The sequence below is a fragment of the Mirounga leonina genome, unplaced genomic scaffold, assembly GCF_011800145.1.
Source record: "Mirounga leonina isolate KUSES-001 unplaced genomic scaffold, KU_Mleo_1.0 Mir_94, whole genome shotgun sequence".
In the NCBI taxonomy this organism is placed as follows: domain Eukaryota; kingdom Metazoa; phylum Chordata; class Mammalia; order Carnivora; family Phocidae; genus Mirounga; species Mirounga leonina.
In genome coordinates, this window is record NW_023270855.1 from 45,850,259 (window position 1) to 45,866,789 (window position 16,531).

At 55.9% G+C, this 16,531-nt stretch overlaps 2 protein-coding genes across 2 annotated transcripts in view; both read left to right on the forward strand.

Moving 5' to 3' along the window:
• ELL (elongation factor for RNA polymerase II) overlaps positions 1 to 10,038 on the forward strand; it is a 57,731-nt gene extending 47,693 nt beyond the window's left edge. The window contains exons 3-6 of the mRNA XM_034997936.1: positions 1,756 to 1,877; positions 2,325 to 2,488; positions 4,579 to 4,853; positions 8,664 to 10,038. Coding sequence (XP_034853827.1) covers positions 1,756 to 1,877; positions 2,325 to 2,488; positions 4,579 to 4,853; positions 8,664 to 8,792 — 690 coding nt within the window. The 3' untranslated portion in view covers positions 8,793 to 10,038. The remainder of the gene's footprint in view (positions 1 to 1,755; positions 1,878 to 2,324; positions 2,489 to 4,578; positions 4,854 to 8,663) is intronic.
• Positions 10,039 to 15,055: 5,017 nt separating this feature from the next.
• Positions 15,056 to 16,531, forward strand: part of ISYNA1 (inositol-3-phosphate synthase 1) — a 14,792-nt gene continuing 13,316 nt past the window's right edge. The window contains exon 1 of the mRNA XM_034997926.1: positions 15,056 to 15,338. The gene's annotated coding sequence lies outside the window, so the exon portion shown is untranslated. The remainder of the gene's footprint in view (positions 15,339 to 16,531) is intronic.

Consider the following 16,531-nt stretch of genomic DNA (forward strand, 5'->3'; position numbering starts at 1 on the left):
CAGGCTCCGCTGGAAGCGGCTTTTGATTTGCTGACTTTGGTGGTGGTGTGTGAGCGTCCTGCTGCATTCTGGGCCACTGCGTCAGTACGTATCTGGCTTTGGATGCATCTCCTGCAGTGACCCTCAGCAGCCCGAGCCTTGGCATCTGAGCAGTGTTTCCAGCTACTTCTGTAATGGAGAACAAAAAGTCACATCCAAGAAGGGATGAGTGTGGGGCGCTTGGGTGGCTCAGTCGGTTAAGTGGCTGCCTTCGGCTCAGGTCATGATCCCAGGGTCCTGGGATGGAGCCCCATATCATGCTCCCTGCTCAACGGGGAGCCTTGCTTCTCCCTCTCCCTCTGCCTGCCACTCTGCCTACTTGTGCTCTCTCTCTCTCTCTGTCAAATAAATAAATAAAATCTTTAAAAAAAAAGGGGGGGGGATGAGTGGACAGCACAGGGTGGCCACAAGTGTTGGAAAGGAGATGTTGTGTGCAGACAGGACAAGGCTCAACTGCCATGTCTGGAAGCCACTCTGAGCGAGGTTCGCTCTCACTGTGCACATCCGGGCCTCTCCCGGGGGCAGGGACTGACCATATGCTGGGCAGATCACTCAGTGTTTGGGGGCCAACGCTAGGCCAGGTGGACATGCAGGTTCCCTGTGGGTCCATGCACCAGCCTGAGGGGTGGGGCAGGGAGGCCGTGAAGCTGGGTCAGGAGCAGCGTCCTTTCTTGTGGCCTGAGCCACTGTGTTCTCAGTCTCAGACAGGCTGAACTGCCCTTATTTACTCGTGACAGTGGGGCAGGGGTGGAATTCAACTGGGCCATGTTTGATCTGGTGCTGATGAGGGTTGTTGGTATGCTCACCTCCATTGGAGAGGAAACAGGGCTTGGGCATACTGAGGTGGTTGGGCTGGCATCCTGGGGATGAGGCCGGAATGCGGCCTGCCTATCCCCTTAACCTCCATTTACCACTTGTGCCCCCCTTGTGTGTCTGTCAGCTGTGATGAGCTCCTGTACCCAAAACCCAGTGATTACTTTATGAGGGGCCACCATGGGGTGACAGGATTCTGGAGGCCCATCCTGTACCCCGAATATGGGCCAGCAACCAGAGCATGGGGTCTTCCTACCAACTCCCTCAACCTAGGGAGGGTTGGTCTGAAATCCTGCAGTGGCCTCTGGGCACAAGGCTGTCCCACCTGCGCTGAGCCCTGTACCTTGGCTGGGACCATTGCTGTCTGTCTGCCAGCCAGGCTGTCCATCCCTTCTGCAGAGGCACTGCCCAAAGTCAGGGTTACATTAACCAAGACATTCATCCTGTGTCACATGTAACCGTGTCATGGTTTGTTGAGGTGAGTGCTGCCCATCTGTGAGCCCCTGAGGGCCTGCAGGGCAGTGAGTGGACATTTAGGTGGAGTCTGTATCCCACAGGGGAGCAAGGGTTGGAGTATCTTGGCTGCTCAGTTTGCCCTGATGGCTCCCGATGCCCATCTTGTCTCATTTCATCTTCACGCATGTCCCAGGCCAGATCTGCCCCATTTGCTGGGCAGGAAACTGGGTCATGACCCAGATCAGGGTAGGATCCCTGTCTCCGGGTGTATGTTAAGCGCTCTGCTCCTCAGACCGAGATGCCATCACTGCTTAGAAAGTGCTAGCACATTCTCACTGTGTCAAGTTGTGGGGATGGTCTGAGGTCCAGTGGATGGGCCATCCCATGGTGCCCGCCCCCATGCCCGTGTTGTGGACCTCTCAGTGATGTCTCCCGTTCTCTACACAGCACATCTCCATCCCCCAGCCTGACTGCCCCACAGAGGCACGGACATTCTCCTTCTACCTCTCCAACATTGGCCGTGACAGCCCCCAGGGCAGCTTCGACTGCATCCAGCAATATGTCTCCAGGTGAGGTCCTAGCTGGGCCCAGTGCCCCCTTCTTCTTTTTCTTCTTCTTTCTTTTCTTTTTTTTTTTTTGTTTAGTTTATTTATTTAAGTAATCTCTACACCCAACATGGGCCTTGAACTCACGACCACAAGATTGAGAGCCGCACGCTGTATGGACTGAGCCAGCCAGGCCACCCCAGTGCCTCCTTCCTTCCTTTACATGAGCCTTGCTGCTGCTTTCAGTGTGTGCGGGGTGTGGGTGCAGGTCCTGGCCTGCTGCCTCTGCCCAGGGGCCTAGGTTGCCTGGTTTCTTCCAGATCAAGATGTGCCATGTAGAAACCATGCTGCTCAAGTTATCACCGACCCCATTTCCCCCCTGGGGATTGGGGGGGGCGGGCACGGGCTCCTAGACTGTCTCTCCTTGTCATCCCAGGAGTTCACCTTGGCTCCTGGCCCCTTATCTTGCAGCCATGGGGATGTTCACCTGGACTGCCTGGGCAGCATCCAGGACAAAATCACGGTATGTGCTACCGACGACTCCTACCAGAAAGCGCGGCAGAGCATGGCACAGGCCGAGGAGGAGACGCGGAGCCGTGCTGCCATTGTCATCAAGGCCGGAGGCCGCTACCTGGGTGAGGAAGAGGCCTGGGACTCCACCTGGTGGGGGGATCAGGCGCGCTGGGCAGGTGTGGGGTTGGGGAGCGGGAGAGACTCAGGGCCTGTCCTGGCCAGGAGCGGGAGTGATGGGTTAACAGGTGTGGCCCCAAGCAGGGTGAGCCAAGTCGTCGTTGGGTCAGAAAGGAAGGTCCTGTTGCACTGGCTGAGTCAGCTGGGGGCTGTGGCATCTGTTGATTGCCCAGTTTGAATAAGAGCCCCAAGAACTCTAGGAATTCCAAATCCACGGGCCCCTCTCTCCCAGGCTCTCGCCTCGGAGATCTCTGCCCATCAGAGAGATAGACCCACTCTTCGACAGCAGGGCTGCGGTCTGTCCTCCAGCGGCCACCCCTGCCCTCACCTGCCTGGCCGGCTCTTCCCCAAGACTGACATGGCCAGTGGCAAGGTGCAGATGGCGAGACCTACCCTGTGGCAAGTGGCCCGCTGCTGGGTTGGGGCCAGTGAGGGGCCGTCGGGTCGCACCTGGGAAGGAAATGTGTTGACTCCCTGCTGGACGAGAAGGCCCTGGCGGCATATCATCTGCTTGGAAACAGTTTGGGGGAAGTTGAGACACCAACAGCATGAAAAGTGTTTACTTGTAGGAAGCTCCATTCCTGCTTTAGTCTTCCCAGCACCTAGGTCCAGACAAGTTCAAGAGTCATGAGGATTCAAGGCTGGGGGGAAGGGTGTTAGGCCTAAGGGAGGTTCAAAATGGCTTACAGCAAACCAGGACCTTGATGGCTTTTGGGTTTTTTTTCTTTTTTAAGAAAAGGTAGGAGGATTTCAAAGCCCCCCAAAGGAGCACATGATTTCACTGGCTTGGCAGTGAGATTGGCTCTGAATGAAACCCCAGATGTCTGCAGGAGTCCGTGTCGCCAGTGAACGCTGCGTCTGGGTGGACGTGGCCGTGCGTGCTGAGGGAGCCTGTGCTCTGGGCTGTGGCCGTTGCTGGGGACAGAGCCACCCGAGAGCAGTCACCAAAATCCAAAAATGCTTCCCCTGCCTGCTCTCACCTCGAGGTGCAGATGTGGACATGCGTATACATCTCAGTAAATATCTGGTCCTTCGGCCTGAAACTTGGTCAGAAATGTGGCTTCTGCCACTTTGGGTACAGCAAGAGTTTTGCAGTGGTTTTGGTTCTGGTGGAAGCACTTGTCACCTGGCCTCTGAAGACAGACATGCTTGTCCCACTGTGTCAGGCCTCTCCCTGACCCTGCGTTGGCCCATCAGCTGGGTCCTCTGGGGACGAAGCCTGGCCCTGAGGATTCTGACAGCACTTCTTCCTGTGTTAATTTGACAAACGAGCTTTAAGGGATGAGAGCAAAAAAAATCCTCCTAGAGAGCTTTCTGGCCCAAGGTCATGAAGCGTGCGCTGCCCTCCCTCGGCCGTGCGTGTTCTCTCAGCGGCAGTGCTGCTATCCAGGGGGTAGTTAACAGTTTCTGAGTGGAGGCCCCTCCCTCCAGAGCAGAGCTGGAGTCTGTTTGCTCTAGAAGGGTGGGGGATCGGGCTGTTGCCGCTGGGACTCTGAGCACAGCCATGTCTGCCCAAGAAGCGCTCGGCAGGGCTGCAGCTGGGGAGCTGCTCCTACCCTGGGGTCTCCAGAGAAGCTGCCCAAGCAGCCTGATGCCTTTGTTCACTCCTTTTTCATGAAAGAGAATGGGGGATCCTGTGGGGCCAGCACAGTGCTGTGATGTGTAGGCTCTGGGGGCATCTGCCTCTGGCCATTCAGGAACCCCCCTCTTTTTACCATCAGCCCCCTCTCCCTGTAGTGGTCGGGCTGCCCATGATGAAGTCCGTTCTGTTTCCTGCAGCTCCTGCTTCTGACACTGGGGGCCCTGCAAGCGCCTGATGAGCTGTGTGTGGTCAGCAGGTGGTGCTCTCAGCTGTCCTGGGTCCCCACTGAGCCGGCCGGGCTGGACAGGGCTTGAACTGAACTGCCTTCCCCTCGGGCTGGTGGCCATCCGTGGGCATCCACGCACTCGCTCAGAACTTGGCATCAGCCCCAGGCAGAGGGGCACAGAGGCCCCCCACCCCCTCACATCCATAATGCCTTTGTTCTTGTTGCAGGCAAGAAGGTTCAGTTTCGGAAACCAGCCCCGGGGGCCACGGACGCTGTGCCCTCCCGGAAGCGGGCGACCCCCATCAACCTGGCGAGTGCCATCAAGAAGAGCAGTGTTGGTGGCATTAGCGGGGGCAGTGGGGTGTCTCAGAGGCCTTTCCGTGACCGGGTGCTGCACCTCCTGGCGCTGAGGCCCTACCGGAAGGCCGAGCTGTTGCTGCGGCTACAGAAGGACGGCCTGGCCCAGGCGGACAAGGATGCGCTGGATGGCCTCCTCCAGCAGGTTCGTGCTTGCCCAGGGCCAGGTTGAGGGTCCGGTCAGCCTCAAGTGGCCTCTGCACAGGGTCTGGACGCAGGGCAGGCTGGGAGGGGCCCTTCCCGGGGTCTCTTCAAGATTCTCAGCCTGCCTCAGAGCCTCGGTCTCCTGGGTTAGGACATGCTTAGGGCTGTCATGGACATCTCCCTCGTCATGGTGCTTGCTGTCCAGTGGCCCTGAGGGTGGCTTAGAGTGAGGTCAGCACCCTCGCCCACACCATCTGCTAACACACAGGCAACAGGCACAGCACAGAGGATCCTAGACTTTAGTTGCCTGATGATTTTAGAATCAAAAGAAGCCTGGGTAACCACAAATGTGAGTTAACAAGAGCTCAGGCTCCTCAGTCAGGTGGGCTTCCCTGCCACACACCAGCCGTGGCCCTGGGCAGGGGGCTTTACTTGTGGACCCTCGGGCTGCCACGTGCAGCCGCAGCTTGCCGGCAGCACCTCTTGAGGGGTGGAAGGGTGAGCTGGAGGGAACGTGATGTCTGCAGATGGAGCCTGCTGTTACAGAACAGCTCAGGCTTCAGAGCAAGAGCTGTGGGCCTGGCTGCTTTCCCTAGGCCCTTCCCTGCCTCCCAAAGCCCATGGAGGGAGCTTGAGGAGCCCTGGGAAGCTGAACAGCTTGTTCTGGCTTTGCCACATCAGCTGGGCCATGCAGATACCTCGGAGCCCTGCCGCGAGGTTCACACGGCTGGCAGTGGACAGTCCCATCCTGCGGAGGAGGCATGGTCGCACCTCTACGGGTTCTGTCTGCCAGCTCACTTGCCCCTCTTGCATCCTGCCTCAGACGCTCTGGGCGCGCAGACAGTGCAAAACTCACATGCTGAGATAATCAGTAGTTGTATCTGAGGATGAGCCACAGGGTTCATTGCCCCTCACCTCACCAGGACCCTGGCCTCGGGGGCTCCACTTGCTAGGAAACTGTGTGGATGTGGCCTTTTTTTTTTTTTTTTTTTTTTTCTTAAAGAGTGTGTGTGCAAGCGGCGGGGAGGGGGGCAGAGGGAGAGAGAGAATTCTAAGCAGGCTCCACACCCAGCATGGAGCCCGACACGGGGCTCAATCTTACGACCCTGAGATCGTGACGAAATCAAGAGCCGGACGCCTGACCAACTGAGCCACCAGGCGCCCCTGGATATGGCCTCTTGAGCTTGACCAAGCTGCGCAGTTTCTCCCTCTGAGCATATGAGTTGGCTCAAGGCCTATTAGAAGATAGATATGTAGCTACATGGCTCAGAAGTTTTCTTTGGCAGAGGGGCTTGCCAAAGCATCCAGAAAGCTCCAGAACCAGGAATGATGTTCCTAGGGGGTTTGTTTTCTTGGAAAGTCGCAGGTGTCAGCCTTATCCTTGGGAACTCAAGGGAAGCACAGTGGAGGCCCTCCCCCTAGGCTGGAACTCGGAGAGAGTGAGGCAGGGCTGGCAAAATGCCGGGTCTTTAGACGTGAGCCAGGACTGAAGACACAGGGCTGCCCCTGGACGTGCTGCAGCCCACACTGCTGTCCAGTTAGTGGCCATCAACCCCTACTGTGGCATTCTTGGAAATGCCCTTGCTCCCACCTTTCTCTCTCTCTTTCTTTTTTTTAAAAGATTTTATTTGTTTATTTGACAGAGAGAGACACAGCGAGAGAGGGAACACAAGCAGGGGAAGTGGGAGTGGGAGAGGGAGAAGCAGGCTTCCCGCCGAGCAGGGAGCCTGATGTGGGGCTCCATCCCAGGACCCTGGGATCATGACCTGAGCCGAAGGCAGACGCTTAATGACTGAGCCACCCAGGCGCCCCTCACCTTCCTCTCTTGCCCTGTTTGTGCCCAGAAGAAAGAAGAAGCACATGAGCCCCTCAAATGCAGAATGTGAAACTTGGCTGACCGAGCACACAGTTACACCTGAGATTTACCCTCTGAGCAATCCTCAAATGCGGCCAGAACACCAGCCTTGGTTTTCCGAAGAGCTAGGGATCTGTTGGTACTGATGTCGTTCTGCCCGGGGTGCCTGCTTTTTTAACTTCTGAGATACTATCGTTGCTCCCAGCCCTTTGCCGGGATCAGAGAGGCACCGTGCTGGGCTCTGGCTTCTCTGGTTGATTCGGATTCAGCAGCCTCCTGTGGGGCAGCTTATCTGGTGTCTGTGGGCAGAACGTCCTCCCCATGTCTACTCTGATTTCTTCTGAATGGCCCCATCTGCTTTGTGCTTCTGTATTTACTACCCAGCGTGTCCTCCCAGCAGCTGTGGGCAGTAGCAGGACCCCAGCAGCTTGAGGAAGGGGAAGGTCTCGGGGGATTCTCTGGGCTGGGCCTTGCGCAGGCTGGTCATTTCCAGCCTCCCCCAGGTGATCAGGGATTCCGATGAGCAGCACAGATGAAACCGCACTCTTCAAAGGCACCTTCTCTCTTCCTTCTGTGAAAACATCCAAGGCAAAGATTTAAAGCATCTGTCTCCGGGGCTGGCGGGGCCTCAGAGAAACCCGGAGGCTCATCCTCTGTGGGTGGGAGTGTTGACGGGTGGGTGGCTCTTCTGGAGAGCATTTTAACAAAACGCATCAAGAGCCATAAAAATGTTCAGAGCCTTTGACCCACTAATCCCACTTCTGGGAAGCTGGCCGAAGGAAGCCATCGCCAGCATGGAAAAACCTGCACACAGCGGTGTCTGTTTATGCTACAGAGAAACTGGAAGTGGCGTCAGCATCCAACAAAGGAGAAGTCTTTGAGTAAATCACAGTGCAGATACTTGGTGGAATATTACTTAGCCATTAAAAAATGCTCCCTGAGGAAACCCTTGTGACCTGGAGTCCTCTTAGAAGCCCGCGATAGTGAAAAACATTAGCTGCCGCGCCAGCTCTCCGCGGCCAACAAAGTGGGGCAGGGCTAGCTGGTTGCTGGGAAGGTGGACGTAGCCTGGCCCCTGGAGGCCCTGGCTCCCCCACCCGCCACCATCTCTGCCACAGGAGTGTGTATCCAAGAGGGGGTGTCAGTCTCTCCAGGCTGCTGTACCAGAATAACAAACTGGGTGGCTTATAAACAACAGATGTTTACTTCTCACGGTTCTGGAGGCTGGGAAGTCCAAGATCAAGGCGCCAGCAGACTGGGTGTTTGGTGAGGGCTCCCTTCCCGGTTCACAGACTGTCTTCTCAGTGGGTTATCATACGGCAGGGGTGGGGAGGGAGCCTTCTGGAGTCTTTCATACAGGGACACTGTTCACATTCATGAGGGCTCCACCCTGATGACCTAATCACCTCCCAAAGGCCCTACCTCCTAATACCGTCGTTTTGGGTGTTGAGATTTAACATGGATTTTGGTAAGACAAAAACATTCAGTCCATAACAGGGGAGGCTGGTGATGGGGTCCTGTGAGTATAGACGGCAGCCCCCCTTGCTTTAGAGCCAACCTGTCTTCCAGCAGCTGTAAGACATGTGTGTCAGGACCTGGTGTTCTGATACTTTGGCATCCCAAGGCTTGTTGCCCCAGTGTGCAGGGGATGGGGGGGGTGCTGTCCTCTTTCCTCTTGTGTATCTCTGCCCCCCACCCTCCATCAAATGCTTTCAGTAACTTCTGCCTCTCCTGGGCTTCCGGCAAGATGCTCCTATCTCTCTCCTTTTTTTTTTTTTTTTTTGGTCAGAGAGCACAAGAAGGGAGAGGGGCAGAGAGTGAGAAGCAGACTCCCCACTGAGCAGGGAGCCCGATGCAGGGCTTGATCCCAGGACCCTGGGATCGTGACCTGAGCCGAAGGCAGCTGCTTAACTGACTGAGCCGCCCGTGCATCCTGATCCTGTCTCTGTCTTACAGGTGGCCAACGTGAATGCCAAGGACGGCACATGCACGTTGAAGGACTGTGTGTATAAGGATGTGCAGAAGGACTGGCCTGGCTACTCGGAAGGGGACCAGCAGCTGTTGAAGCGGATGCTTGTCCGGTAATGCTGCCTCCCATGCCTGGGCATGTCCCCGCACCCTGGTTCTGGGGCAGATGTCATCCTGAGGTTGCCGGGGTGGCCTAGTGTGGTCCCAAAGGTCATAGGGCCCTTGAGCAGGTTGGAAGGATCTGTGGAGGCTCTCTAGCAGTCTTTCCCACTACCTGGGACCCACAGTGCCGAGCCAGCCCACTGTGGCCTCCTACTGGGGGAAAGGTCAGCTCCTGTTGAATGGAGTGGAGGGTGCAAGTCACCCACCCGAACACCAGAATGCCCAGACAGAAGGATTCGGTCAATCCAGCTTGTTCCACACTTCCTTTCCCATCAAGCTCCCTTCCAAAACCTGCGCATCCCCACAGGCTTCGGCTACAGGCCACCTCCTTCTTAAAAAGAACCTCTCAAGAACTTGAAGCAGAGAGAAACAAAGCAAAACAAAACTCCCCACAGCGTGATTAAGTAGCATTAATTAAACACATTCCCTCTCAGATTAATTGGGACCTGAGGTCAGGAGTGGCCTTGGTGGCTCAGGGGAGGAGTGGTTAAGTAGGCCCCTGCCTGGCTCAGGTGAGCAATTAATGATTTCCTTCTCCGCTGATGCCTGACTTGGGAGCACAGGCTGTGAAGTGCCGTTCAGAGCAGGCTGATACACTAATTAGTCTTTAAGTGATTTCTCAGGGACTTGAGTTATTTATGAGGTTGGTTTTGTTTTGTTTTGTTTTGTTTTGTTTTGAAGTTCAGCTGTTTAAAGCAATAATTGCATGTAGACTTGGGGCTACTCTAGGTGAACCCAGAGTTTTCTCCTCAGCCCTGCAGGGCACTCCTCCCCAAGCCAGTACCTGCTTCCGAGCCAGCCTGGGGTCACTGGTCTGGCTGTCCAAAGGTCTTAGGGAGGCTGAGGAGCTGTTCTCAGTAGAAGACCACTCCTACCCCCGTCCCCTCTCTGGCGTCTCCTGTTGCCCCAGCTAAACACGTCCGGTTGGTACTGTCACCTCCTACAGGTGTTTTCATCCATCACACATTTTTGATCAAAGAGTCTGGTGTTGAAATGGTCAAATTTACCCAACCAAGTGCTTGGAGGTGACGAGGGACACGCAAAGGACACTGCAAGGCTGTTCCTGCCCTCCCTCCCTTCAGAGCCTCTTGTTAGGTAGCTGCTGTTGTCAGACCCCAAGGGCCTTGGCCACACAGAGCTCTCCAGAAGGGGCGTGGCCAAGAGCAAGTAGCCTTGCTGTGTGTGTGTGTGTGTGTGTGTGTAGGTGGGGTCGGTAGGAATCTCGGCTCTTGACCTTTTTTTTTTTTTTTTTAAAGATTTTATTTATTTATTTGACAGAGACACAGCGAGAGAGGGAACACAAGCAGGGGGAGTGGGAGAGGGAGAAGCAGGCCTCCCACCAAGCAAGGAGCCCGAGGCGGGGCTCGATCCCAGGACCCTGGGATCATGACCTGAGCCGAAGGCAGACGCTTAACGACTGAGCCACCCAGGCGCCCACGGCTCTGGAGCTTTGTGTAATTCCTGGCTCATATTAATCCCTGCTCCGCTGAGTGAGCTGCCAGGACTTGTGTGAACCCGAGGCACTCGGCCTTCTCCTGGGCAAGCGTGGTGTTCCTCTCTCTGTCTGCACGGGCCAGCTTAGGGATCAGCCGCGCCAGAAACCGCTTGTTACCAGCCGCACCTACTGTCCTTGGAACCTTGAGCCAGTTGGTGTGCAAAGGTCAGGGTCAGCATCCTCAGTGCCTGCAACCACACTGAAGATTACCCCAGCCACCTGTCTGTACAGTTTTTTTTCTTCAATTTAGGTTGTTCCCTCCCTGAAGAAAACCCCATTTACAGCGGTTCTTGAAGCCTTGAAGCAAGAAGGAAAAATAGGGCCTTGGGGTATTTCTGCCTGTGGGGACCAGTATCACCCCAGAAGTTGGGCCGCCTCCTTTTCCTACAGCTTGTTCAAAATTCATACCAGAGTTAAGCATGCTGAAAGCTTGCTTGGGCCCCTGGGCCCCTGAGGCTCTGCTCTACATGGACACTCACTTACAGCATCATTTTGATTCTTCCTCAGTGTTTCTGTTCCCCGCGTGTGTAGCTGCTGGGGCCCATCCTGTCCCAGGTGTTCCAGTGCACGATGAGGCCTCGGCAGCCGTGCCCAGCCCTGTGGTCACTCCCCTTGTGTCTTTTTTTTGTGCCAATACCATACTGTGTTGATTCTTATGGCTTTATAGTGTATCTTGAAGTCTGGGATTGTGATGCCTCCAGCCTTGTTCTTTCTCACAATTCAGTGGTGTTAATTACATTCACACTGTTGTACGACTGCTACCTCTACTAGGTCCAGAACGAGTACCCCAAAATGGAACCCCGCATTAGCAGATACTCCCCATTTCCCCCCTGGCAACCACTGATCTTTCTGTCTCTATGGATTTCCCTGTTCTGGACGTTTCGTATCAATGGGCTGTTACAACATGTGGCCTTTGGTGAGTTGCTTCTCTCACTCAGTGTACGGTGTATGGTTAAGGTTCATGTAGGTTGTAACATGTATCAGAGCTTCGTTCCTTTTTGTGGCTCAGCAATCTGTCGTGTGTGGATATACACCACGTTTGTTCATCCACTCACGTGTTGATGGTCATTTCCACCTTTTGGTGATTGTGGATAGTGCTCCTGTGAACATTTGTGTACAAGATTTCTGTGGACATAGATTCTCAGTTCTCTCAAGTACAGAAGGAGGACTGGAGTTGAGGTTTTTGGAAAAGTGCCAAACTTTTCCCCACAACAGCTCCACCATTTTATATTTCCCCTCCCAGCAACACATAAAAAGGTTTTCTAGTTTTCCCACTTTCTCACCAATAGTTATTATTTTCCGTTCTTGTTTTGTTTTATTCTAGACCTCTCAGTGGGTGTGAGGTAAATATCTCATTGTGGTTTTGGTTTGCATTTTCCTGATGACTAATAACGTTGAGTACTTTTTCATGTGTTTATTGGCCATTTGTGTATCATCTTTGGAGAAATGTCTATTCAAGTCCTTTGTGTTCTGTGGATATTAAGCCTGGTGTTTCTGTTGTGGATTTAAAGTTTTCATCTGCTTATAGAGTCTCTCTTCCCTTTCAAGTGCATTCTCTTGTTTCTTTTGGACTCTGACATTTGTTACCTGGAGGCCTAGGTGCAGCTCTTCAAGGCTTTCCTGAGTGGCTCCGTTTCCTCAGGAGGGCTGCCTAGGTTTCTCTGAACCTCCCCATGGACCCCTCTGTTTCCTCAGTCTCCTGAGGCCACACCTCTGTCCATCCCATTGTCCAGGTGTGTCTTGAGCAGCCTCCTGGCCTCCTAGAGAAGGCTGGGCTCCTTCACTCATGGCCACACTGTGGGCTCCTTCCCCACAGCCCCAGAGCAGAGCAGGGACAGCCCTGCAGGAGCCCCTTCTCTGAGGTCTCTGAGAGTCTGAGCCCAGGCCCGTGGGGTTCTATGGCTTGGGGCCCCATTTTCTTGGATCCTATGAGATAGTCACTGCTTCTGCTTTCAGCATTGGATCGTGCTGCTCTCTTTTCCCGTTCTTCTTCATGCCTGTTCAGTGGAGGCTGGAAAGAGAGCAGATGTCAATGCCTGTGGTTGCTTCCGTGTGGCTGGACAGCAAATTTGAGGTACCCGTCTTGGCCGTGGGGACTCTGGGCCCCTGGTGAGTGCTTGCACGTTGCAAGCACTTTTCTTGGGGCTCTCCTCGCATTTGGGGCCACCACGGAGGGGACAGTAGCAGCGGTCTGTCATGTGGTCGTCAGTTAAGGAGGTCTTGCTCGGCTCGTCACTGGTTAAGAGCAGTGCAGACGCGGTCCCTGTAGCCTCAGACCCCGGCAGGGCACAGAGGGCCCGTGGCACCACGCTTGGCACCGGGCTGGCTGCTGGGTTCCCGTGAGACTCACAGCCTCTGGGAATGAGAGGGGATCAGAGAGGGCCCTCAAGCCAGGGTCGCTAGTGGGGCCTCCATTTGCCCTTCTGAGTGTTGGGGTGTCTCTTCCCTTGTCCCTGGCTGCATCGTTATGCTCAGGTACTGGTAGGCCGGTGGCTGCCCCTATTATCCTTGAGGATATATTGTCATGTTGGCTCCTGGGAAGGTCGTTCCTGAATCCGGGAGCCCTTCCTGTCATGCTAGGGCATCTCAGTCCCCTTCAGCATTTTCTAAAGTCCCTGCAGTAAGCATTATTAGGATGAATGATTGTTTGTTTGGGTTTTTTTTTAAAGATTTTATTTATTTGAAAGAGTTAGCGAGAGCAGGAACACAAGCAGGGGTAGTGGGAGAGGGAGAAGCAGGCTTCCCGCTGAGCAGGGAGCCCGACGTGGGGCTTGATCCCAGGACCCTGGGATCATGACCTGAGCCGAAGGCAGACGCTTAACGACTGAGCCACCCAGGTGCCCCTGAATGATTGTTTTTAAAAGGAGGGGCCAGTGCCCCAGTGTACCCAGCTCCCACAGGGACACAGCATGAAGCTTGAATATCCAGTCAGTTTTACTTGGGCTTCTGGTTTCCACAGTAATGGGTGTCTAGATGAGTGGGTGGTCCACCGAGCTTTCTCTGGGCACACAGGACACCAAGTGGGCAGTCCTCTGGGCTGTGGATGAGCCTGGGGTGGGATGTGTTTGGGCTGCTCTCTGCCTGCCATGCCCCGAGGTACCCAGTGTACTCGACCCTGTTCTGGTTCGTCGGGATGGCAGGGCCCGCCCTGACTCACTGGGTGTAGGCGGGACAGTGTGGCGTCAGGGGGAAGGCAGGTGGGCCTGGACATGCCCCCCAGGTTGTGGAGCCGTACAGCTACCCCACCTCTCCTTCGTAGGAAGCTGTGCCAACCGCAGAGTGCCGTTGGGCTCCCTGGAGACCCTGCTGCCACCAGTCCTCCCAGGGAACATGGAAACTCGGCCTCACCCCCTCAGGTAGGAGCGGTGGGCAAGGATGTGACAATGTGCAGAGGCCGTGGTGGCGGCAGTGGTGGGGGAGGAAGGCGGGATAGGGGCCAGCGGGCCAGGCCTGAGCTCAGTGTTTGGGCAGCCCATGGGGCCCTTGGTTCAGAGCCAGGTATTTTCTTCAGTGAGTGAGCAACTGCCGGGCTTTCCCCAGACTGGGGACCTGGGCCTGGGCCCTCGGTGCAGTTCCCTCGAATGCTTGTGGGTGGTGTGTCGAGGGGAGGGCAGGCTCCCGGATTGCCCTGAGCCCTGTGCTCTGTGTACAGCAGGCGTGGCAGGTGCACTCGCCTCCCAGGGCTGACATGAAGTTTCCGTAAAATCACGCGGGCTGGCTGCAGGCACAGGGCCCTGGGAGTGGTGGCCATTGCCGATTTAGTCAGTAGTCAGGACGGGCGCTCATGTGTCCCCACCTGGCTCATGAACCCCTCGTAGCAAGTCTCTTATTTACCCCCCTTATCTCCTCTGCCCTGGAGGCTCCCAGCCCATGTCCAAGGCCCTGAATCCTCCTTGTGGAGAGGTCAGGTCTGTGCCTGCCCTGGCTTTGGGCCAAAGGAGAGGGCTGACAGCCTCCTTACCCTGTTTCCCCCTGCTGGTAGGCCTGCCGCCTACCGTCTTGCTCTCTAGCCATTTCCCAGGGTCTGGGCGATCCGTGGTCTGGCCTCACCTCACATGCCTCAGCCTTCTCGCTTGTGAAGTGGGGTGTGGCCTGCAGCATGTCACAGGGTGTCCCTTGAGGATCCAAGTAGTTCTGGGTCTGGTGGGGGGTGGGGAGAGTCCCAACTTGTGGGGCTGCCGTGTGTCCTTCAGACTTGGTTCTGTTAACATCCCCATCATCTAGGGATGATGCTGAATGCTGTGACGTTTCAGACCAGTCCCTGGAGGTGGCCCTTCTTGAGTGCTCAGCTGGCCAGTTCCGCCTATTACTGCCCTTCCTTGGCTCTGTCCTCAAGGTGGGCTGAGCCTAGGTTAGCAGGGACCTGGCTCTTTTCTGGGTGCCCCCTTGTGGCCAGACTGGGCCTTGCAGTCAGGCACTGGGTTTCCTAGGGCCTCGTGAGCTCAGGGCCTGTTGCTCCCCAGCCACTTCTCAGGAGACACCAGTGGCTCCAGACAGTCTCCCTTTTAAAATTATTTCCCTCCCATTGCAGAAACGATCACAGCCTCCTGATTTCACCGACTCCCTGGTCAGCAAGAAAACCAGGATATCCCATTTTACCCAGAGAGCTCAGCCTGCCGTCAATGGGAAGCTGAGTGCACCCCATGGCCGTGAGGCCCTGCTGCCCACTCCGGGCCCACTAGCTGGCACAGATGCCCACCTGCCCCCGCGGTTGGAGCCCCCGAGGGCCCATGACCCTCTGGCTGACGTCAGCAATGACCTGGGCCACAGTGGCCGGGACTGTGAGCACGGGGAAGTGGCCACCCCAGCCCCAACTACGTGCCTCAGCTTGCCCCTGCTGACGGACTGTGCCCAGCCCAGCAGGCCCCATGGTGGCTCATCACGCAGCAAATCCAAGAAGAAGTCCAAGAAGCACAAAGACAAGGAGAGAGCAACTGAGGACAGACACCGGGCCCGGTTGCCAGACCACATGCCCAGCCCCCTAGGAGCCCCACCAGATGCCCCGGGTATGTACCAGGAGGCCGACCTGGGGTGGGGGATGCAGTAGGAGGACACTGCCAGGTGGGGTGAGCTCCAGCCCACCCCCACCATTGCCCAGAGGGGGCTCTACCACGCCATGAGCCCCCATACCGGCACGCCCTGCACATTCAGCTCCTTTGCACTATGTTCCTTTTTTTTCTCTTTTTTTAAGATTTTATTTATTTGAAAGAGAGAGAGTGAGAGCATGGGGAGGGAGAGAAGCAGACTCCCCTGCTGAGCAGGGACCCCGATGCGGGGCTTGATCCCAGGACCTGGGGATCATGACCTGAGCCAAAGGCAGTTGCTTAACCAACTGAGCCACCCAGGCGCCCTGGCGCCCTGTGTTCTTATACAAGGTCGTGAATGCCCCAGTGATCTCGACCCTGGAGCCTTCTGTGGTCCTGCTGTGTGTCAGGCCAGTGCTAGGAGCACAGAACCTCCGAGCTGGGGCCCGTGGGAGGGGACAGTGCACCTGGAGAGGAACTAGTTCCAGGCGCAGCTCTCCTTGCAAGGGAGGTCGCAGACACTGAAAGGGAGCAGGGTGGGGCTGGGGTTCAAGGAAGGCAGTGGGGTACAGGGCCTGGCTGGAGAGGGGCAGCACCTGAACTGCCACAGGCCTCGTGTAGCCTGCTCACTAGTGAACATTTCAGCTTGTGGAGACTGGGTTTGGGAAGTTGTCCATAGAACAGCAGGCTGTAGGAGCCAGAAGGAGGTCATAAGCAGGTAAGAAAGCCGGAAGTCGAGAGACCTGGGATCACAGCAGGATGAGAGGGGTGCAAGGCTGGCTGGGGCTGTGTGCTGAGCCAGAGAAACTTTGTGGGGCCCAGAGATACTGGGGAGGTGTATGGACAGGCCAGACTTGGGGTGGGAGTAGGGGTCTTCACCCCCAGAGCCTGGGCCACCTTGAGTTCATAGCCGGGGGTGCCTGAGCTGAACAGCCCCTGTGGCTGTTAACCTAATCAGCATGGTGTGGTCACAGAGATGCAGCTGCACCTGCCACCTGCGGACAGTCTCAGGCTGTGTAACTTGGTGCTGCTTTCAGATTATTTTCCTAGGAAGGATCCACGCAGGAGGCATTCCTGGGGCAAGGGTAGAGCTGCTTTCTCCTTAAGGCTTTTTTTTTTTTTTTTTTTTTTTTATTTGACAGAGAGAGAGATAGCGAGAGCAGGAACACAAGCAG